Here is a 25,064-nt window from a genome sequence, read left to right on the forward strand (position 1 = left end):
CCTCCACCTCCTGGGTTCCAGCGATTCTCCTGCCTCAGTCTCCCGAGTAGCTGGGATTATAGGCGCGCGCCACTGTTTTGTATTTTTAGTAGAGACGAGGTTCCACCATGTTAGCCAGGCTGGTCTTGAACTCCCGACCTCAGGTAATCTGCCCTCCATGGCTTCCCAAAGTGCTAGGATTACAGGCATGAGCCACCATGCCCAGCCAAGTAAGTTGTAAAAATAAAAAAGGGTAACGAGATAATAGAGGGAAAGAGATGACTTATGGTTATAAATATTAAACATAAGAAAAAAACATTAAAATGAATAAATTATACAGGTGAGTAACAGCTCATGCTAGCACAGCTTTCAAGAGAACTTTGCCAATCAGGACTATCATAGATGAATCCAGCTTATAGGCTGGAAGGCAAACTAGATGACTAAACATGAAGTGTGCTGCATAATGCTTGCATAAGGATATCTTTGTTGAGAAATTGAGTTTTATGTCAAAGTGAGGAATACATCTACCCTTGTACTCTGGGAATGGGGAACAACAGAAATCAAAGCAAGAATCAAACACAATAATTGAGTGACAATCATTAGATCACAGTTGAGTCAAAATCATTACATAATAGTAGACTGATTATTATTGTCTTGTCTATGAAAAAGTGCATGTTTTCATAAAACAGTTAAACATATTTGGTCACATGTCAAAAGCAGAACTTGCTTGATTATTGCAAGTAAAGTTAGTGGAGTATTAACAATGACTAGTGACTATCCACACAATGTATGACTGGAAAACATCTGTATGTTTGCCATCAAGGCTACTCAATCTGATATGATTATTACTGAGAAAATCAACAGTTTATTAATCATAACTGATATTTACTGAGTCCTTGCTGTCTACCTTCTAATTATCTACTAAAGTACAATGAATTTTTGAGATTGTCCTCATTTTAGAAATGTTCTCATTATAGAAACTGAGGCTGAGAGATATTAAATCATTTACCAGACTTATTCAGCTGATATATAAATGGTGGAGATAGGCTATAGATTCTGGTGTCTCCAAGTTCAAATAATATTTTTTTACTACATCACTAGAGTATCTGTACTTCTGGAAATGACACCTTCAACTCTGCTGTCACCATTAAAGGTAAGCGTGTCACACTTCCATAACTTAGTAGAGAAAATAAATCATGTTTTTTTCCATATTATAAAGACAAAACAGGGTTTGACTTATTTTTCTTATATTTTCAGATATTTGTTTTCCATTTGTATATAAACACAAGTCGGTAAATGATTATAGACTAGGTGAGAATTTTAATTGGATACAATTGAAAGCAATAAGCGTATATTAGATCAAAATATGAAGAATACTATGACTAAAGAAGTAGAAGATCAAAAGTATATTAGTTAATTTTTATTGATCATGTATTACTTGGTGCTTTATTTATATTTTAATAGTTTAATTAACAGAATAGTCAAGATCATTATTTTTTTACTCCTAAGTAAAATTAGCTCCAAAAATCCAATAAAATTTACAGAAACTCAAAAAGGGAGTTGTAGAGTTAAAATCCAAATTCTCTAGTCTAATCTCTCCACTATTCCCCACGAAGTAAATGCAAGCTTTTTATTGTGATAAATGAGAAACACATTTTAGAGCTAGTTGTTTTCAGGAATTGTTAGAATATTCATGGGAAGGGATGTAATGTAGAAGCGCCAGGAAAAAATGACTGTAAAACACATCATACAAATGAGAAGAAAAGAAGAAATAAAAGGTGGAAAAGGAAGGAAGGGAAGGAAAAAAGCAAGAAAGGAAGGAAGGCTAAAGAAAAGCACAGGAAGGGAGGGAGAGCGAGAAACAGAAATGATGTGACTCATGGAGATTTAAAAGGTATGGGGGAATATTGCCTTACATGGGCTCAAAAGAAGTCTGGAAAGAGATTGGAGATGATAGACAGTTCTGAGGCCAAGTGAAATACAGTAATGCAGACGAAGAAGATTACATCTGTTCTTTTAGAGACAGTTAAAGTTCTGGAGTGAAGAATTATACATGATGATCTTTAAAGTTCCTTTGTGAAAAAAGTTGAGTGCTTTGTACTCTGCTTCGTTTTTTATTTGCCTAAGTCTCTGTGAAATAATCTTCTCAGTGCTCCTTTCACGTCTTTATTCCACAGTGCGTAGACGAGGGGATTGACGGTTGGGGTCACAACTGTATGAAGAGGGAGATAAACTTCCGTTGCCCCTCCTGGATATTAGAAACAATATTACTGGACACTCCCTGCAACATTGGGAGTAATATCATCCTCTTCCCCATGGATATCAGAAAAAATATCCCAGGGTGGCTGTACACTCTCTGCGGTATTGAGAGTAATATCATCCTCTCCCCCCTGGATATTAGAAACAATATCACAAAAGGAGTGTACACACCCTGCAATACTGGGGATAATATCCTCTCCCTGCTGTGAAATTGTTGCTAATATCCAGAGGGGGAGAGGATGATATTACTCCCAATATCGGAGCAGGTGCACAACTTTTCTGTAATACTGTTTTTAATATTCAGGGTTGGGAGAGGATGATCTTATTCCTAAAACTGCAGGGGATATACACCCCTCCTGTGATTTGGTTTCCAATATCAAGGCAGGGAGAGGATGATATTGCTTCCACTATCACAGGGGCTGTACAGCCCCCTGTGAAATGGTTCCTAATATCCAGGAGAAGAGAGGATGATATTACTCCCAATGTCACAGTTGGTGTAAACCGGACAGTAAGGACTCAGTAATGTGTAAACGCCCCTGTGATATTGTTCTTAATATCCAGTTTGGGAGAGGATGATATTACTCCCAATATCTCAAGGGGTATACACCCCCTTTGTGATATTGTTTCTAATATCTGGAGGGAAGAGGATGGCATTACTCTCAATATCGCAGAAGGTGTACACCCACAGTGTGATAGTATTCCTAATATTCAGGGAAGAAAAGGATGTTATTACACCCAACATCGCAGGGAGTGTACAACCCCCCTATGATATTGCTCCTAATATCCAGAAGGGGAGAGGATGATATTACTCTCAATATCGCAGGGAGTGTACACGCCCACTGTGATATTTTTCCAAATATCCAGAGGAGAGAGGATGATATTACTCTTATATCGCAGCAGGTGTACAACTTTTCTGTGATATTGTTTGTAATATCCAGGGAGGTAGAGGATGATATTACTCCCAATATCGCAGAGGGTGTACACCCCCGTACACTCCCCCTATAATATTGTTCCTAATATCTGGGGGAAGATGATATTCCCAATATCGCAGGTTTAGACAACGCCTGTGATATTTTTCCTAATTTCCAGTGAAGGAGAAGTTGATATTACTTTAAATATCACAGGGGGTGTTCATACCTCTGTGATACTGTTTCTAATATCCAGGAGGGGAGAGGATAATATCATTCTCAACAACGCATGGGCTTCACACCTCCTCCCCATGACATTGCTTCTATTACACAGGGAGAAAGAAAATGGTATTAAACTCAATATCGCAGGGGGTGAACACTCCCCCTGAAACATTCTTCCTAATACACGTGAGAAGAGAGGATAATATTGCTACCAATATCGCAGGGAGTGTACACCCTACTGTGATATTATTTTTAATATCCAGGTGGAAAGAGGATGATATTACTGGCAATGTCGCACAGGTGTACACACCCCCTGTCATATTATTTTCAATATACAAGAGGGGAGAGGATAACATTACATCCAATATCGTGGGAAGTTTACACCCCCTCCATGATATTGTTCCTAATACAAAGGGAGGAAGAGGATGATATTCCCTTCAATATCGCAGAAGGTGTACACGCCCCCTGTGATATTTTTCCCAATATCCGGGGGAGAGAGGATGATATTATTCCCAATATCGCAGGAGGTGTACACTCCCTCTGTGATATTGTTCCTAGTACACGACAGGGGAGGGGCAGAGAATGATATGACTGCCAATATCGCAGGGGGTGTACACCCTCTCGGTGATATTGTTACTAATATTTAGGGGATGAGAGGATGATATTACTCCCAAAATCCTAGGGATTGTACACCCCACCTTGGGTATTGTTCCTAACATCCGGGGGAGGACAGGATGATATTACTGTCAGTATTGCAGGGAAAGTACACCCTGCTGTGATATTATTCCTACTATTTGGGTTGGGAGGAAGTGATATAACTCCCAATATCTCAGAGGGTGTACAATTTTCCCAGTGATATTGTTCCTAATATCTGGGGTGCGGAGAGGGTGATATGACTTATATTACTTCCAATATCGCAGGGGGTGTAGGCGATATCGTTTCCAATATCCAGGCGGGGAGAAAATGATGTTACTCCCAATATCGCAGGGGTGTACACTCCCCCATGATGTTGTTCCTAATATCAAGGGAGAAAGAGGAAGATATTACTTTGAATATCATAGATCATAGTGTTTTTACACCCCCCCCCCCCCACTGTGATGTAACTCCTAATACCCAAGAAGGGAAGAGGATGATATTACTCCCAATATAGCAGGAGGTGTACAGCCCACCTGTGATATTGTTTCTAATATCCAGAAGGAAAGAGGGTGATATTATTCCAATGTCGCAGGGAGTACACACTCCCACTGTGATATTGTTCCTAACATCCAGAAGGGAAGAGGATGTTATTACTCCTAATATCACAGGGGTATACACCCACTCTGTGATATTGCTCCTAATATCCAGGGGAAGGGGAAAGATAATATTACTCCCAATATTGCAGGGGTGTACACCCTCGCTGTGATATTGTGTTAAATATCTGGGGGGAGGGGGTAGAAGATGATATTACTCTCAATATGGCAGGGAGTGTACATGTACACCCCTCCTGTAATATTGTTTCTAATATCCAGGGAGAGAGAGGATGATATTACTTCCAATGTTACAAAGGGTGTACAACCTTTTTGTGATATTGTTCCTAATATCCAGAAGTGGGAGAGAATGCTATTACTCCAAATATCACAGGGGTTGTGATAAAATTGACAAATGGGATCTAATTAAACTTAAGAACTTCTGCACAGCAAAAGAAACTCAACAGAGTGAACAGACAACCTACAGAATGGGAGAAAATATTTGCAAATTATGCATCTGACAAAGGTCTAATAGCCAGTATCTATAAGGAAATTCAACAAATTTACAAAACAAAAAATATACAAAATATACAAAAAATATACAAAAAAACAAAAAAATATACAACCCAATAAAAAAGTGGGAAAAGGACATGAACAGACACTTCTCAAAAGAAGACATACATGCGACTAACAAGCATATGAAAAAAAGCTCAACATCACTGATCATTAGGAAATGCAAGTCAAAAAGTAACAGATGCTGGCAAGGTTGTGGAGAAAAGGGAACACATATACACTCAGGTCTACCCTACCCTCACATGCATAGAAAATGTTCTCAATACTGTCCCTTCATGTGTCTTAACCAACGCCCTCCATCTCATCCACACGGACACTGCCCTTATTCATATCTGCTATCTTGCTTCCAATAAGGATTACAAACATGTGGCTTGGGCTGAAATGGGTTTACGGGCATGTTAAGTTTGGAAACAAGAGTTTAGTGTAATGACTGTGAGTGCCCTCAGCTGTGTAATACACGCTCTGCCTTACCACCGACCTTCACACCTGGCCCACCTAGAGCATATGGTTCACCTCCTAGCCTTGAGGCACTTAAAGTGTTGGTACCTATGACCAAATTTTTAAACTTTCCAAACTGTTCTTTTCATGTCTTATTTTTTTTCTTCATGATAACTTTGAATGTTCTACAATAATTAACTTTTCTCTATTACTATGATATTCTAATAGTAAATGACTCCTAGTTACAAATAAATTCTAAAATTCCATAAAATCTGTTTCTCTACCATCTTGATTCAGTTTATCTCTTATTTTCCTCAGCATGCCCTCAATCACCCTACATTAAATTTATATTTAAATGCCCAGCAATTTCTGGATATTTTTTTCTTTCTATCAACCTTAAGTACTTTACGTCATATACACTGCTCAAAGTCAAACTTATTACTGACAATGGTTTCTTGTGCTTTCTTTTTTATTTTTTTGAACAATTTTACCAGCAATTTATGAATTGTACTAATTTCTTGCAAAAATGTATGTTTTACCTTATTCTCTCAGTTGTATGCTGTTTTTTATTTACTTTCTATTATGATTGTAATTTCCTTTCTTCTATTTTTGGGGAGTTTAGTTTGTCATTCTTATTACATATTCTTAAGAGTCTACTTTTTATATTGATTTTCTACCTTTCTTCCATAACATGTAGGTAAGGTTATATATTTCCCACTCTGCATCTTATAAGCTATGATGCATAGTATTTTATTATTATATTTTTATTATCATTTTAATGCATCTGGTTTATCGTGTGATTTCTTTTTTGATTCATGAATGCATATTTATTAATTTACAAACACATTTGGTTGTTCTAGTTATCTAGTAAATCTGATACTATCTAAAGAACATGTAAATTGAATTTTTTTGATAATAAAAAGTACTTCATGTAACACTATATATTCTCCCAAGGAACAACTTATATTGGGGAAAGTACTTTAAATCCACTTGAGTGAAAACAGTAGGTGTAATGTAGTGATTGATGGGATAAAGACAAGAAAAGAAATAATAAAATTATAATAACAATAAAATAAAGGAGGAGAGTGCCCTTGTAGAAATCAATGACAGTTTTGCATGCATTATGAAACATGGGAGGCTACGACTTTAAATTCCATGCAAATTTAATTCTACTGTCCAAATATGTCAGAGAAGTTTTTGATTCTTTGGCAGTTATGGTTTAATTTATGAGTATCCAGGTTTTAGTAGTGATTGTCTATGGATGCAGTAGGTACAAGGAATGAAGTTTATTCTTTTATAAATTTTGTCTGTAGCTAAAATGAAAAACAGAGAAGAGTAGCTAAATGCAACTAAAGACTAAAAATATGTATGAGTTTAAGTATATAAGATATTTGAGTATTTTTATATCATCAGAGGAGAGACACAAATAGGAAAAGCTGAGACAAAAGAGAAAGGAGAAAAGAACAAATCTGAAGAATTTAGGTTCTTATGGAGGCAAGAAAAGATGGGAAGTAGAACACAGCTGTAAAGACACAGAGAAAAAGTGAAAATAAAGTAGACTGAAATGAAAGTGACCTAGCTCTTAAGGCTGTAGTTTCCATTTTAGTGAAGTAAATGACCTTATACCTGTTTCCCATGATAGAATGAAAGTTCATTCTGGATTTCTTCCTATCAGCAAATCCTGTGTATTCTTTCTTAATAGTCTTAAATCACTTCCCACTTTCTTTACTTATCTCAATCACCATTCTATAAATGAGCATTTTTCAGACTTGTGTTACAGGACACATTCTCAGGTGTTCCTATATTCTAAAGCAAGAGAAATGCTGGTTAGGAATATCACCATCTCTCATTCATATTATTATCATTGTGCTCTTTCTCCTAGGTGCCTTCTCGTCTTTACCATGCAATATTATAATTATATCACCATAAAAGTTTGTTGTATAGGATTCAGTTTCTGTTTCAGCTGAGTTCATGAAAGTCAACAGGAAACAGTAGTCGGCAAGAATTTCCAAATTCTAAACGAAGGTACTCACAAACTTAGGTAGGACTTTCAAAGATTCCATGGTTTAAAACAATAAATATTTGTTTCTCGCTGACAGCGTATGTCTGTTAAGTTTAGCAAGGAACTCTGACACATGTCTTCCCTCTCAAGATCACAGCCTGACAGAGTTGCCAGCATCCTTAACATTACTCATAGCTGTAAGAGAGAGACAACTTGGAGGATTTTGTTTTGGCAATTAAATGTTCTGGTCTGGAATTAACATGGGTTACTTTTGGTCACAACTAACTGATCAGAACTAGCCATTGGGTTCACCAGGTTTTTCAAAGAGTGTATCTGTCTGTCAGCTGCAGAGGACAGCCCTTAATATGTGCCAAGGCAGCTGAAAAAATCCACGGAAAACATCATGAGCACCCACTATGGTGGCCTTTAGTTGATTATTCCTACGCGGACTGGGAAGATTAGAGGTGTGACCTATAAGATGAAGGGTAGATTTGGTGAGGATCGTGTTGCACATTCTTGCTCCCCACCTCAAGTCTGGTAGGAGGAATTCAGTGGAATGACTTAGAGAATTTTGTAGGTATTGGTGGCTGTCTGGTGAACAAGGTGGGCAGATTTAATAATACATGTCTGAAAATACATAAATGTGAGAGACTGATTGAAGCAGTGTTGAGCTATAATACATAGTAAAGTAAACCCTGCTGCTTAACTTCCCCTTTCCCCATCTGCAGAGTTTTATCCTGGCAGGTTCAGAAACCACATTTATAAAGCTAAAGGCAGAGAGAAACATGTACGAGATGGAGAACTAGAGACACGGATAACCCTCATACGTCCCCATAGGAGCTCAGACTTGAACAGGTCTAAATTTGAGGGGTCTTAGTTGCAAATTAGTTATGAACTGAAGGCAGGCATTTTAATTACTGATATGAGAATATTTTATTACTAAAGTTTGGCTTTTTTATCATTTGAAAGGGACCAGAAAAGTCACAAGACATTTTAAAGATGTAATCCAGGAACATGAAAAGAATCGCTACCATGGCATGGGCAGTATAGATAATAGGAAAATAATTTTTTTCTGTTTTAATAATACCTAATGAGTTCGTCTCATTGTGAACATATTAACAGGTAAATATGTATTGAGCTTTACTAGGTGCTGGGCACTCAGCAAAGCTTGTTATATGTATTGTCTCACTCCTCATCATCTTATGTATAAAATTTGCACTATTATTTCAGTCACTATAAATTTGGAAACTTTATCTTCTAGAGGTTAAATAACTTTCTGTGGGAGTGAAAACCTATTCCGGTGGGATTCTAGTGTCCAGAACCTTATATAATACATGATAGCCTCCTAGAACCTCACAGGACTGTCCAAGCTCCTTAGCATACAAGATCCTCCAGGATTTGGTACATCTGATTCTTCCAAGTGTATCTCCTATCATTTCTGATTATACTTTCTCTCCTCTAACTATAATAGAATACTTAAATCCCTCAGGAGGTATCTATTTCCCACATAGTTATTAATGTCATGAAAAATAATATGACACCGCAGAAGAGAAAGAGATTATGCTTGGGTGAATAGGACATATTTATGCACTACATGAATTTTAAGTTTGACTTTAAGCAGTGTCTATGACATAAAGCACATAAGATTGATAAAAAGAAAAAAATATCCAGAAACTGCTGGGCATTTAAATATAAACTTAATGTACGGTGATTGAGGGCATGCTGAGGAAAATAAGACATAAATTGAATCAAGATGGTAGAGAAACAGATTTTATGGAATTTTATAATTTATTTGTAACTAGGAGTTGTTTACTATTAGAATAGCATAGTCATAGAGAAAAGTTAATTATTGTAGAACATTCAAAGTTATCATGGAGAAAAAAATAAGACATGAAGAGAACAGTTTGGAAAGTTTAAAAATTTGGTCATAGGTACCAACAATTTAAGTGCCTCAAGGCTAGGAGTGACCCATATGTTCTCCGTGGGCCAGGGGTGAAGGTCTGTGGTAAGGCAGAGAGTGTATTACACAGCTGAGGGCACTCACAGTCATTACATTAAACTCTGCTTTCCAAACTTAACATGCCCATAAACCCATTTCAGCCTATGCCACATGTTTGCAGTCACTGGAAGCAAGATAGCAGATGTGAATAAGGGCAGTGTCGTGTGAATGAGATGGAAGACATTTGTTAAGACACATGAGGGGACAGTATTGAGAACACTTTTCTATGCATGTGAGGGCAGGGTAGACCTAAAGGTAACACAGGACCCATATTTAGAATTTATGCTGAGTTAGATTCCTGAAAAGTGATTAAAGATAGACAGGAGATTATTAAATGGGTTAAGTCCATTAAGTTATTAGGTTTAGAATTACATAAGTGGTGTAGGTAGCTAACAGTTATTGGGTGGTTTCTATTAACATGACACAGGTTTTGGGCTAAACTCTACCTGGGTTATCAGATTTATGGATCACAACAGCCAAGTAATTTAAGAACTACTGTTACCACTCCTGTCCAGGTGAGGAACCTGTAACTTGACATAGCACAGTGAGGTTCTTAAGTATTGCCCTAGTTAATTAGATTGATAGAATGGGGCTTGGAACACCAGCACTCTGACTCAGAGTCTCAAGCATGTTTTTTAGAGCACAAATTCCGAAGTGCAAATGGGCACATAAGAAGCGCAAATTGTGTTTACCCATGTAACAAACCTGAACTTAAAATAAAAGTTGGGAAAAAAAGAGCAACAAGAGCGAAACTCTGTCTCAAAATAAATAAATAAATATAAATGTCCCAGCTTTATTAATTTATCATAGATTTCAGTGTTTTTGTCAGATAACTGAGTAAACAATAAAAACAGAAACTAGTAATAAAAACAACATAAACATTCAATGAACTGCTCGATATTTTAGTTAGAGTTTATTTACTATTAGAATAGCATAGTCATAGAGAAAAGTTAATTATTGTAGAATATTCAAAGTTATCATGGAGAAAAAAATAAGACATGAAAGGAACAGTTTGAAAAGTTTAAAAATTTGGTCTTAAAATGTACTCCTGAACTTAAAATAAAAGTTGGGAAAAAAAGAAGTGCAAATTGGTGTTAATACAAAGAGGTGCGACGAGAGAATTTGGTTGGTCTTGGTATTTCCAGTCAAGTAAAAAAAAAGTGATATCAAGTGCCATATAATATGAAACACAAAACAAATACAAAGAAACCAAGCATATGTTTAATATAATAGAGGAAGAACGTGAAGACTCGAGGTTTCTAAACACCAAACAGTTTTTGAAAAGTATTTTAATAATTCTAAAGATTTATTTAGCACTTACCAGTGCCATGATTAATTTTTCAGCATGTCACATGGATTAATTTATTTAACCCTCACTGCAAACCTACAAAGTGATTAAACTGAAAAATATACAGGTTGGGTAAAGAGCAGAGGGTTATACCCAGCTACTTAGTGGAACAAAATTTCAAACCAAGGCTGCCTTGGCCAAGAGTTCGTGTGTTTAAAGACACTGAGTGAAGCAAGAGAGTGTCAAATAGAATAAAGTGCAAGGTTTGTTCAAGCAGGCCCTGAATCTCTCTGAAATTACATTAAAAATATTGGATATTTCATTAAATTATTCAATAATTATTTATAATACAATTATTTCTATTTGTATTAAAAAGAAATATTTCATTTTTTCTTAATAGTATTTTAAGTGAATTCAAAGATATGTTCCTTTACTACAAAGAAAATCACATACACATATATTTTCAAGTTTTGTTTTACTGTATTTCTTGAAAGAAAATGTATACTTAATGTTTTAAATAATATTACACTGTGAGTCTTTTACAAAGAAAATACTACAATTCTCTCCTTACAGTAATCAATACTTTAAAATTTTCTGTTTAAATATTATTTTAATTCCCTAATCCTATATGTAGGCACAATATAGTGGGTAGGTCATTACGAAATGTCCCAATGTTGGTATATGCTTCAGCCTTCAAAGATATTAAGAGAGAGTATTAAAATGTTTGTAAACACACACACACACACACACACACACACACGGTTTCATGAGCTAGGTAATTTGAATTTATATGCTTGCTTCTTTTTTCGAGACTATGTTAGCCATATTGTATGTAAATAGAGCCAGAGAGACAAGCGACATTTGTAATATGTGCATACTTGGAAGTCATTTCATGTCATATTTATTATCTAAAATTCCAGCACAGAAAGTTACTGTTTCCTGATTTTTCCATTAGAAAGTTTGTTCCCTCCTCAGCAGTCTCCTCAGGGCTCCTCTTACATCCTTGTTCCTCAGAGTATATATGAGAGGATTGAGGGTAGGAGTCACAACGGTATAAAAAAGTGTGAGGAACTTGCCCTGGCTGCGGCCATAGGATCTCTTTGGTTGAATGTATATGGCCGAACTGGGCCCAAAGAAGAGGGACACCACTAACAGATGGGAACCACAGGTCCCTAGGGCCTTGCGCCAAGCCTTGACTGACTTAGTATTTATCACTGCTTGCACAATGAATCCATAGGAGACTAATATCAATGCCATAGGAAGAAGGAGGAGAACCAATGTGGCCACAAAAAGCTGGACTTCATTTGCATGAATGTCCACACACGCCAACTTGATCATGGCAGGCACCTCACACAGGAAGTGGTGGAGGTGGCGATTCCCACATCGAGGCAGCCGGAGGGTGATGGTGCCTTGGATGAGAGTGTTTCCTACTCCACTTAGCCAGGCTATTCCTGCTAAGGCCTTGCAAAGTGATGGGGCCATGACAGTAGTGTAATTGAGAGGTCTGCAGACAGCTACGTAGCGGTCGAATGCCATGACAGTAAGGAGTACACACTCAGTGGAACCCAAGGAGAGGGACACATAGAGTTGTATGGCACAGCCAGTGGGTGTGATGGTCTTGGCTGGTCCCTTCAGGTTCCACAATAGCTGGGGAACAATGCTGGTAGTGAAGCAAAGGTCAAGAAAGGAGAGATTTGTGAGAAAAAAATACATAGGCGTGTGGAGTTTGGAGTCCAGGCAGGAGATCACAATAATGGCTGTGTTGCCCACAAGGGTTAGAAGATACGATATCAAAACTACCACAAAAAGGATGACCTCCAACTGGGGCTGATCTGAGAATCCAAGCAAAATAAAATCTCCCCCAGATGTTTGATTGTTTCTTTCCATTAGTCGTCCAAGGTAAAGAGAAAAATAGGTATAGGGAATTCAATTTAGAGAAATATTGTTACTACTCACATACAATATTTGAAGTAAAATCTTAACTGAGGTTTTTAACTGGAGGGGTTTCTCTGAAAAGGAAAAAATAATAATTATTAAAAAGACATTCTTAAAAACAAAAACATTCTTTAGGTCATTATTTTTGGACTCAATAAACATTGGCCCATCCTCCTTATTTTTATTTATTTATGCATTTATTTATTTATTTATTTATTGAGAGAGAGTCTTGCTCTGATGCCCAGTCTGGAGTGCAATGGCACCATCTCATTTCACCGCAACCTCCGCCTCCTGGGTTCAAGTGATTCTCCTGTCTCAGCCTCCTGAGTAGCTTGGATTACAGGCACACACCACCATGCCCGGCTAATTTTGTATTTTTAGTAGAGACAAGGTTTCACCATGTTGGCCAGGCTGATCTTGAACCCCTGACCTCAGATGATACACCTGCCTCAGCCTCCCAAAGTGTTGGGATTACAGGTGTGAGCCTTTTTTTATATGATCAGCTCTTTTCCCCATTTGCTGAAAATTATTACTAACTATAATCTACTCAAAGATGAAAGAAAGCTCCCAGTTCAGGTGACTATACAATTCTGTTAGTAGGAAATTCTGTTTGGAGGAAGAAACTTATCTGAATACTGAGACTATAAATACCCAGTAGTCAATTATTAGTGACAATTGATCATTCTAACAGAAATTATAATGCAAAATAATACATAACAGTGAGGAAGTGGGTCAGAAAAATAAATTTAACATATTTTGTGTCCTTTCTGTCTTATAGACAAGGTTGGTTATGATAATATTTTGTATAACTAATTTTCTGATCAGAATGATACAGTGTCAGACACAGATGAATTTCAATATGGAAGGAAGCTATTGTCTTTATTTAACAACTTACATGACTACCACAAAATCCTTTATCTATTATAGTTGAAAAATAAAACATTTGTAACATATGCACATCAAAAGGCAAACTCACAAATTCAGAAGTGCACACATTTGTTCAGACTGATAGCCACAAAATGTTTTTGTTTAAAAATAAAGTTAAAAACTCATCTACTCTGACTCATTTAAAGACAAGGTGTTATTTCACATGATTATGAAGAGACAAAATATGTCTTTATCAGCTCATTTCACCATTGTTCTACATTAAAAAAAAAAACTGTCTGGATTATAATATACTCCATCATGCTTCACTTACTATTTTATTAATGGTATTATCCTCTATGCACCAAAATTTTCTGCCCTTCACATAGAATCTTACTGAATCTTTTATCTTTAGTAATAATGAAGGCTAAATTTATTATTTTGTTTAGATAATTTTATATTTCAGAAAGTAAAATGGTGATTTAAATGGGGTAAATAAAGTTTTAAATTTTTAAATTCTGAAACTAAATGTTTAAATTTATATGGATACTAAAGAATTCTACTTAAAAAAATGGAAAATCATGTTGCATAGATTCCCATATTCTGCTTATTCCCAATGCTTCTTAACATACAATGCTAATTTATCCTAGATTGATGTGTTCTAGTGCTAGTCACTAAAAGTCATATTTCAGTTATTTAATACATTAAATTCTTATGACTGTACTATTTATATGTCAGAATTATCAATGAAATCAAAATCATCTATTCCTCTAATATATTTTTATTATATTTGAATTTTATTTGAATGTTTGTATTATAAGGAATGGTTCTACAAGGGCCTTTCAACTTATTACTAACTTTCTATCTTGATCATATGAAATCATACTCTCTCCAATTCACTGAGAACCAGCTTACAAATTGGAGGTGAGATGTGTAGCCATTTGCCTTCTCTATGGTTTAAATCTAAGACTTGTGACTTGAAGAAAGTCTCTTAACATGATCTGAGAAGGAGAGTTGTTTTTTATATATATTATATATACACACACTCACATATATACATACATATATATGAAGAGAAACTATATATTTTATACATTTTATATGTAATTTTTCTATTTACTTTATTATTATAAAATTTATATATAAATTATAAAATACTTATGTGTATATATACATTTTAATCAGAAAATAGTATTCTGAAAAACTGTCTTTCCAAATCTGAAAGACGAAGAAAGGCTATTAAGTGCTATTTGGGAAAGGAAGAATTATCTAGAGGAAAATCCATTTCCTCTTGGCAAGAAGATCAAGAACTTTGTTTTCCCAGTGCATTTTTCTAATTATTTTTGTGTTATGAACAATGACTACATTTGATATTAATACATAAAAGTCAGACCTTAGAAATGACTCCTAAAAGGAAATCTGTAGGAGACACAAAGTGAATCATTAAAAGAAGTAGCTAAGTCAGTCAAAGCTGACTAATGTGATTGGAGGCAACTCAAGAGGGAGAAAGGAATGGTGACATGAGGTATTAAGACAGGTTACTTACATTCTCTCATCATTCTCCTTCTCCCTTTCACCTCTGTCAGTGTGCAGACAATATCTCTGGTGACATGACTTAGGCATATTAGAGTTTCTCCCCTGAAGTGAATATCACTGCCCAATACCTACAAGTCTGGTGAAAGTAAATATTTCTTGGGCAATAGTCCCTGGAGAAAATCAGATTAGAAAAAAATTAGAAGTATGTAGGATATAAGTTCTCTCAACACCTTGGAGATCTGTATCTCCAAATTGCTAATTAGCCTGGAGTGTTCAGTGTCCAGGCGGGGCTTTCTCAAGGGAGAAACATGAAGTGAGGCATTTCTCAAGTGGACATTTGCTGTATCTGCAGTGAGACAATATCATGACAAATTATTTTACCCATGCTCAGGCCCCTCAAGTGTATACATCCTTATGTTCATCACTATGGTTGGAGAAAAAGGAAAGAAGCAATGTCTTTACTATTAGAAGCTAGCTACACACCAGGTAAATGAGACTTGTTTCTCTTTAATAACTGGTTATTTTCCTTAACAAATATAAACATTTTTCAACATCAGTTACCATTATGTATAATGTCCGTGCCTGAATAATGCTCCATTACAAGGATGTCCCAAATTACTTGAGTAAATGCCATATTATTGGTTACTAAATTTCTTATAATTTTACTTTATATTAAGAACTGCTGTGATAAAATATTTTTATAATTCAATATATGATTTATAATTAAATATGCACACATACTATGATGTATTTACTTAGAAATAATATATGAGTCAAAAATATGGCATTGTCATATCTAAAAGAATTTTAAAACATCCACCTATGTCTCTTAACACTTGTGCAAGAGAGCCTCCCCACCTCCCCCCTGCCAATTCCAATTCAATGATTATTTTTGTCTTATAATCTGTTAGGTAAAAAATCGCATATCATCATGACTTTTAATTTGATTTATTAAAAATTCCAAATCCCAAGTTTATGCAAGAATTTACATTTTCTCCCCATTCTTCAAGTAAGATTCACAGTTTGCAGTGAAATATTTATATATTTAATCCTTTAAATATTTAATATATTAGTTAAATCATTGAGTCAGTAATCTAATATCATCATTATTTTAGTGGGTCATCATTTGATCCATTAAGTAATTTATTATTTTGTCATTGATTTTAAATACCAGATTTATGACATTTTAAATTATTTCAGACAATTGCATTTTTATTGCAAAGTTTATGACTCTTCCAGTGATACGTTTCCCAGAAATATATCCACTGATTGTACTGATTCATGAAAATTTTATAGTGCATTTATTACTGTTGTTCTGTTTTAATTTCACATGACTTTTAAAATGTATGTATGCCCATGTCTCAGAATTCTTATCCAGTTACAGTTCCAAAATTATACTAGGTAGTAAATATTTTTAAAAAGAGTAAATAATTGTGATAAATGCTGGCAATCTTTACTTTTTCCTGATATTAATGAGATTTCTCTAGTATTTCTCTAATTAACATGATAGTAGATTTAATTTTGAGTAAACATTTTTGTCTCATTAAATAATTTTCCTACTGTTCCCTACAATGTCACATGTCACCAAGCATTTTTAAAAATTGGTAAGATATTTTGAATTTTAATCAGTGTTATTTACTCATTATTTGGAACAGTAATCTATTGAAACACTCTTGAAGAATTTCTCAAATAAATTCCACTTGGCTATGGCATATCATTCTTTTAATTTATTCTTGAATTTCATATAAAATGCTTCCACTTGTGGTAATGGGATTTCTATTTTTGTAAACATCCTGTAACCAGTTGGAAAATACAATAGAAGAAAAGATATATCCACAGTAGTGCAAATAAACTAGAAAGCCTAGAAGAAATGGATAATTTCCTGGACACTTACACGCTCCCAAGAGTAAACCAGGAAGAAGTTGAATCCCTGAATAGACCAATAGCAGGCTCTGAAATTGAGGCAATAATTAATAGCTTACCAACCAAAAAAAGTCCAGGACCAGACGGATTCACAGCCGAATTCTACCAGAGGCACAAGGAGGAGCTGATACCATTCCTTCTGAAACTATTCCAATCAATAGAAAAAGAGGGAATCCTCCCTAACTCATTTTATGAGGCCAACATCATCCTGATACCAAAGCCTGGCAGAGACACAACAAAAAAAGAGAATTTTAGACCAATATCCCTGATGAACATCGATGCAAAAATCCTCAATAAAATACTGGCAAACCGAATCCAGCAGCACATCAAAAAGCTTATCCACCATGATCAAGTTGGCTTCATCCCTGGGATGCAAGGCTGGTTCAACATATGCAAATCAATAAACGTAATCCAGCATATAAACAGAACCAAAGACAAAAACCACATGATTATCTCAATAGATAAAGAAAAGGCCTTTGACAAAATTCAACAGCCCTTCATGCTAAAAACTCAATAAATTCGGTACTGATGGAACGTATCTCAAAATAATAAGAGCTATTTATGACAAACCCACAGCCAATATCATACTGAATGGGCAAAAACTGGAAGTATTCCATTTGAAAACTGGCACAAGACAGGGATGCCCTCTCTCACCACTCCTATTCAACATAGTGTTGGAAGTTCTGGCTATGGCAATCAGGCAAGAGAAAGAAATCAAGGGTATTCACTTAGGAAAAGAAGAAGTCAAATTGTCCCTGTTTACAGATGACATGATTGTATATTTAGAAAACCCTATTGTCTCAGCCCAAAATCTCCTTAAGCTGATAAGCAACTGCAGCAAAGTCTCAGGATACAAAATCAATGTGCAAAAATCACAAGCATTCTTATACACCAGTAACAGACAAACAGAGAGCCAAATCAGGAATGAACTTCCATTCACAATTGCTTCAAAGAGAATAAAATACCTAGGAATTCAACTTACAAGGGATGTAAAGGACCTCTTCAAGGAGAACTACAAACCACTGCTCAGTGAAATAAAAGAGGACACAAACAAATGGAAGAACATACCATGCTCATGGATAGGAAGAATCAATATCGTGAAAATGGCCATACTGCCCAAGGTAATTTATAGATTCAATGTCATCCCCATCAAGCTACCAATGAGTTTCTTCACAGAATTGGAAAAAACTGCTTTAAAGTTCATATGGAACCAAAAGAGAGCCCGCATCTCCAAGACAATCCTAAGTCAAAAGAACAAAGCTGGAGGCATCACACTACCTGACTTCAAACTATACTACAAGGCTACAGTAACCAAAACAGCATGGTACTGGTACCAAAACAGAGATATAGACCAATGGAACAGAACAGAGTCCTCAGAAATAATACCACACATCTACAGCCATCTGATCTTTGACAAATCTGACAAAAACAAGAAATGGGGAAAGGATTCCCTATTTAATAAATGGTGCTGGGAAAATTGGCTAGCCATAAGTAGAAAGCTGAAACTGGATCCTTTCCTTATTCCTTATATGAAAATTAATTCAAGACGGATTAGAGACTTAAATGTTAGACCTAATACCATAAAAATCCTAGAAGAAAACCTAGGTAGTACCATTCAGGACATAGGCATGGGCAAAGACTTCATGTCTAAAACACCAAAAGCAACGGCAGCAGAAGCCAAAATTGACAAATGGGATCTCATTAAACTAAAGAGCTTCTGCACAGCAAAAGACACTACCATCAGAGTGAACATGCAACCTACAGAATGGGAGAAAATTTTTGCAATCTACTCATCTGACAAAGGGCTAATATCCAGAACCTACAAAGAACTCAAACAAATTTATAAGAAAAAAACAAATAACCCCATCAAAAAGTGGGCAAAGGATATGAACAGACATTTCTCAAAAGAAGACATTCATACAGCCAACAGACACATGAAAAAATGCTCATCATCACTGGCCATCAGAGAAATGCAAATCAAAACCACAATGAGATACTATCTCACACCAGTTAGAATGGCAATCATTAAAAAGTCAGGAAACAACAGGTGCTGGAGAGGATGTGGAGAAATAGGAACACTTTTACACTGTTGGTGGGACTGTAAACTAGTTCAACCATTATGGAAAACAGTATGGCGATTCCTCAAGGATCTAGAGCTAGATGTACCATATGACCCAGCCATCCCTTTACTGGGTATATACCCAAAGGATTATAAATCATGCTGCTATAAAGACACATGCACATGTATGTTTATTGCGGGACTATTCACAATAGCAAAGACTTGGAATCAACCCAAATGTCCATCAGTGACAGACTGGATTAAGAAAATGTGGCACATATACACCATGGAATACTATGCAGCCATCAAAAAGGATGAGTTTGTGTCCTTTGTAGGGACATGGATGCAGCTGGAAACCATCATTCTTAGCAAACTATCACAAGAACAGAAAACCAAACACCACATGTTCTCACTCATAGGTGGGAACTGAACAATGAGATCACTTGGACTCAGGAAGGGGAACATCACACACCGGGGCCTATCATGGGGAGGGCAGGGGGGAGGGATTGCATTGGGAGTTATACCTGATGTAAATGACGAGTTGATGGGTGCTGACGAGTTGATGGGTGCAGCACACCAACATGCCACAAGTATACATATGTAACAAACCTGCACGTTATGCACATGTACCCTAGAACTTAAAGTATTATAAAAATAATAAAGAAAGAAAGAAAGAAAGAAAAAAAATTAACTCAAATATTTACATTGATTATTGCTGGGTTGCAAGAATATAACTCAATTAGATTTTAATTTTTAGATTTTTGTGTATTTTATAAATTGTCCTGAAAAGCATGTATTACATTTGTTTTAAGAAAAACCTCAACAATTTGTAAGAAAAGGGAAGGAAAATATAAGTAAATAAATAAATAAATAAATAAGAAAAAGGCTTTTAAAAAGAAGTCAACAATTTAATATTTTATATCTTTATTCACATGACATACATATTTATTGAAGATATTTCAGAAACAGAGAGAAGAAAAAAATTCACTGGTAATATAACTGCCTAAAGAAACTACTGTTGACATGTCATTTGGATCCACTCAAATTTATATATAAAGTTCTTGCAAAAACAAGAGGTCATACTATACAATTATTAAAACATGCTCCATTACTTAATAAATCACATTTACATTTCTTTCTAAACTTATAAACATACTTACAAATTATCTAATAACTAAATATAATTTCTGTTTTTAATTGTAGTCTGTGTTAACTAGTCAGTTATTCTTGCCTGTTCAGATTATTTACATTGTCAATTACTATCCACACAGTATAAATAAAAACCACAGTTTCACGTTTACATTAATAAGTCAGGTTTTCATAAAATTGGGATATCCAGCAAAACATACACCTTGGTCATTAGTGAGCGTTACCATTATTCCCCAATAGTAGAAATACCACATTCTGAGAGAAGATTACATCTCTCTATTTGGCAGATAACCTTAAGCAAGATCATGGAAGTATCACAATTCTCCACTGTTTCTTCTATTACAACTATTATATGAGTAGTTATTAATTCCTCATAGATCAAATGTTAACAGAGCCCCTTTCTGAGAACTAGACGTTTAAATCCAAGGCAATGCCTCTGTAGGTGCCTAGAGCTACTGAATTGTGCTATAACCATGTTCAGTCCTCTGAAGAGCAAGTTTTTGGATGATCTCCAAATCTATTGCATCAGGATCCATCTGTACATATATACATTTTTAAATTACATTTTTAAAAGTTTATATTAATTTTAGTTCCATTTTCTTTCTCCATCTTTGCATTTTAAACTATTTCTCTTTTTAAAAACATTTTACCATGAGAACTCTCAGTAAAAATTGCCCATATTTTTCTTTTAATATTCTGTAACAAATGCTTCTGAAACTTAAGAGGGTGCTTTTTTTAATGTTTACATATTTTATAGTTACATGCAAATCACAAAAATAATTATTTGACTCTATGTACCAATAATTAAAGTTGAATTTTAAGACATTTTTAGGGAAAGAAATAATAAACTTTCTAGAATTATTAGGTAATTAAGAATCATAGGGGACAGGCACCTTTAAGAACACACCCCCTTGTGACCAAAGCAAAAGTCAGATAGGCCCATCAGGGGCTAGAAAATGCCTAAGAGTGTAGTGTGAGAAAATTTACCTGGCTTCTGAGGTGTAAACTGGTAATTTTATACTCTAACTACAGAGATGACTCAAAAATTACCATCACTGTAACTAAAGAAGTTCCTTACAAGACATGTGGGAGAGTACACAGCTTTTTGTCTGTTTGTTAAATTTTAGGCTGTTTGTACATCTTTTCCAAGAAGCAAATTTTCAAAGTCCTCTGGTACCTAACTATGGGTCAAAATTTTTTCCTTGCCACGGTTCTCTGGAGAGCTGCCTTAACTTCCTTGTTCCGTAAGCTGTAGATGATGGGGTTCAGCATGGATGTCACCACTGTGTAGAAGAGAGCTAGGAGTTTATCTGTTCCTGGTGAATGGCTAGCCTTGGGCCTCAAGTAGGTGACAGATCCTGAGCCGTAGAAGAGTGTTACTACAAGCAGGTGGGAAGAACAGGTGGAGAGAGCTTTACGGCGGCCTTCAGGTGAGGGCATGACCAGCACTGCAGCTAGAATTCTGCCATAGGAAGCAATGATCAGTAAAAATGGGCTGGAAATGCAAAGGATTGCCACGACAAAGACTGCAGCTTCATTATAAGATGTGTCCCCACAGGCGAGTGCCAGGATAGGTGGGAGGTCACAGAAGAAGTGGTCTATTTCACAGGGGCCACAGAAGTCCAAGGAGAAAATATAGTTTGTCTGGCCCAGGCCCACCATGCATCCTACTCCCCAAGAAACTATTGCCAAGTGGGCACACACTCCACGATTCACTCGTGTTGCATAGTGCAGTGGGGAGCATATGGCCATGTAGCGGTCAAACGCCATGGCTGCCAAAAGGCAGCATTCACTGATAGCAAACAATGTAAAGAAAAACATCTGTGTGGCACAACCCTCCCAAGAGATTCCTCGGGCCTCGCTCACCAGGCTCTGCAGCATCTTGGGTATGACTGAGCAAGTGTAGCCGATCTCCAGGAGAGACAAATTGGCCAGGAAAAAGTACATGGGGGTGTGGAGGACTGGGTTGGTCCAGATAGCAAGGGCTATGAGAGCATTGCCTGTCAGTGATGCTAAGAACATGAGTAGGATGAGGGTAAATAGAAGGAAACACTGTTCAGTGACCTCAGAGAATTTGGCAAACGCAAAGTGTTTGACAGACATGCTGTTGTCCTGCCACATGGAACAATTAAGACTCATGACCTGGGAAAGAGAAACACCAAAGTCACTAAAAAGATTCCTTTGGATGAGGGAAATAAGTCATTATTACTTTTTAGGAGTTTTAGTAAATCAGAAAAATGAATTTCTTACCTGCATTATAAAATTCAAAAATTACACTCATCCCCATACCTTTTCAAACCAAATCTTATTCTGTGTTCACTATCTCAGTTGATTTGTCCAAAATATAATCACCAAGCATAAAATTTAAAAATGTTAATTTTAGCTCAATTCTCCCTTCATCCCTTCCTTTAATCAGTTGTCAAATACTACCAAATAAAGGGCCTCTTGTACCTATCCATTTATCTTGACACTGACTTGCTTTCTTCATTCATTCATTCAACAAGTATTGAGCCAGAATATTTTGCAGTTACTGTTGTCGATCTTGGGATTCAGCAATAAACAAAAAGCATTTCTCCCCAAATGGAAATTATACTTTAGTACAGTAAAACAAATTAATTATTCAATCAATAAATAATTGCTATGATACAGAGAATTAAAACGAGGGCATGTCCTGATGGCCAACCAATTGAGATTAGGTGGTCAGAGAGGATTCTTGAGAATGAGGAGCGTGAGCTAAGATGTGAAAGACAAGAAGGGACAACCATGTGAACGTTGCATCACAGCCATTCAAATCCTGTCTATATTGTACTGCTTAGATAATTTTTGTCATAGCAACTAATGTTTTTACTTTTAATATTTCTCGTCTGCCACTCTTTCTCTATCAGACTGCTCTTTGCTAAATAAAAATTACCATCGCCTGCAAGTGAAAATTCAAAGTGCTTAATAAGGTTCGTGAAAATCTATGGGCTGGGCCACTGACAATTGATAGAAACTTTTATTTCATCCCTTACCCAAATGGGCCTCATGTTACAGTTATATCAAATTACTTGCATGTTGAGTATATGCCTTGCTTACACATACTTTCTTTTGTTTGTGCTCATTTTCCCATGGGGGCTGGACATTTGCTTCACTAATTGTCCACCTAGTAAACCGCCTATCAATATTCAAGTTCCAGCATAGTTTTGTCTTCTTTCTGGAAACTCTTTCCGACTCCCCTTCGCCTTCATCCCCATAGTAGTCAGTTACATGACCCCCCTTCCAACCCCGCTGTGTTTTCACCACCCTATAACAGCTGTGATAGCACTTTTACCACTCTGGTGACAATTACTTGCTAATTTCTTCCTGACAATAGCCCCAGACACTGGTACTGCATCTGGGATTTCATTTATTTATTTTTGCTTGCCATTATACCTAGCACCCTTAACAATTAAGATCTCATGTAATGGAAAAAAATTTTTAATGCTAAGTTTTACTATGGCTGCTTATATATTCTGCCCATAGGTACATATTCTATTTTCTGAAATTAAATCTGGTCTCCCTCAAGAATCTCAAATGTTACAGTTATTTTTCTCTCAATCTAATAATTATCTACTCTTGACAAAATATTCCTTGCAGTTGGTGTACTGCAGTTTGGATTCCTCATGAGATTACTGTGATGATTAAGTTAATTCCCACAATCACTTAGGAAAGTAATTAGGTGCTCAGTAAGTACCAGGTATAGCAGTGCATATACACATATGTACTGTCGCAATACGTTTATCTTCCTCTATTTTACCTATTGGGAAATTTTACAACACACTTCCTAATCGTTCCTTCTATTCAACATCTTCATCTCTATTTTATATCTTTGTCTATTCATCTACCATCATGGAGAGAAGAAATGCAAGAAATACAAACACACATACATACATACATAAACATGCCACCTGAATGCTATGTCTTAGGGAAAAATAGTTGTATATTATAGATCATTTAAATCTATTAAATTGAGTACTATTCACCTAAGCAACTTTTAACTAAAAAGTTAAAGATGAAGAACAAGTGGATTAATCAAAATACTGTTAAATATGAAGCAGCAACTCTGCATGATTGCATGGACCCTCAAGACATATGGCTATTGGAAGAATTGCCTGCACATTGAGTAGTCTATTATAAAGCATTCACACACATAGTAAAGCCTGTATAAACATTGTCCTTGCATTGCAGTTAATTTTAATATTTATATTTCTCGTGAAGCAACACAATTCACTTCAGGCTGAGCCAAAGAAAACTGAGACAATAGCCTACCTATCTTTCTGTGCATGTGTGTGAACACAAAAGATTTCCTTAAATTGATTAATTATTCAATAATATTTAATGCAGTTTCATAGAAAGCTCTGTATGTAGAAAGTTTGTCATCTCACTTGTCAGTTAAATGTGCAGCTATATATCTTACCCGTTGTATTTCCTTATTTCCAAAGTGACTATTTCCATAGTTTTTTCAGTGGCACTGATGGAAGGACAAAAAGGAAAATCCAGTCAGGAAAGAAGAATGTCTGATTGTTTCTTAACTGGTGATAAGATGAAGATTTCCTTTCATAAAAACCCTTGTCCCATTTAGAGGGTGTACAACAAATGCAAATGTCTGTGTTGGGGATGAGGGTTAGTTAGTGGGTGTTGGGGAACAGGAGGCACCTAGTAGTGGGTCGGACACAGTGAAGACTG

At 35.9% G+C, this 25,064-nt stretch overlaps 1 protein-coding gene and 1 long non-coding RNA gene across 2 annotated transcripts in view; both read right to left on the reverse strand.

The window, feature by feature from the left end:
- LOC114677651 (uncharacterized) overlaps positions 1 to 25,064 on the reverse strand; it is a 93,462-nt gene that overhangs the window by 12,645 nt on the left and 55,753 nt on the right. The window lies entirely within an intron of this gene.
- Positions 21,549 to 22,499, reverse strand: LOC707954 (olfactory receptor 10C1-like). The gene has a single exon (XM_015135820.3). It carries the CDS (start codon positions 22,497 to 22,499, stop codon positions 21,549 to 21,551), a length of 951 nt encoding a protein of 316 aa, XP_014991306.3.

This window comes from Macaca mulatta, chromosome 4, assembly GCF_049350105.2.
Source record: "Macaca mulatta isolate MMU2019108-1 chromosome 4, T2T-MMU8v2.0, whole genome shotgun sequence".
NCBI classification, from domain to species: domain Eukaryota; kingdom Metazoa; phylum Chordata; class Mammalia; order Primates; family Cercopithecidae; genus Macaca; species Macaca mulatta.

What these genes read in the sequence shown, in the direction of transcription:
- LOC707954 (XM_015135820.3), bottom strand. Translation starts at nt 22,499, where the DNA reads ATGAGTCTTAATTGTTCCATGTGGCAGGACAACAGCATGTCTGTCAAA.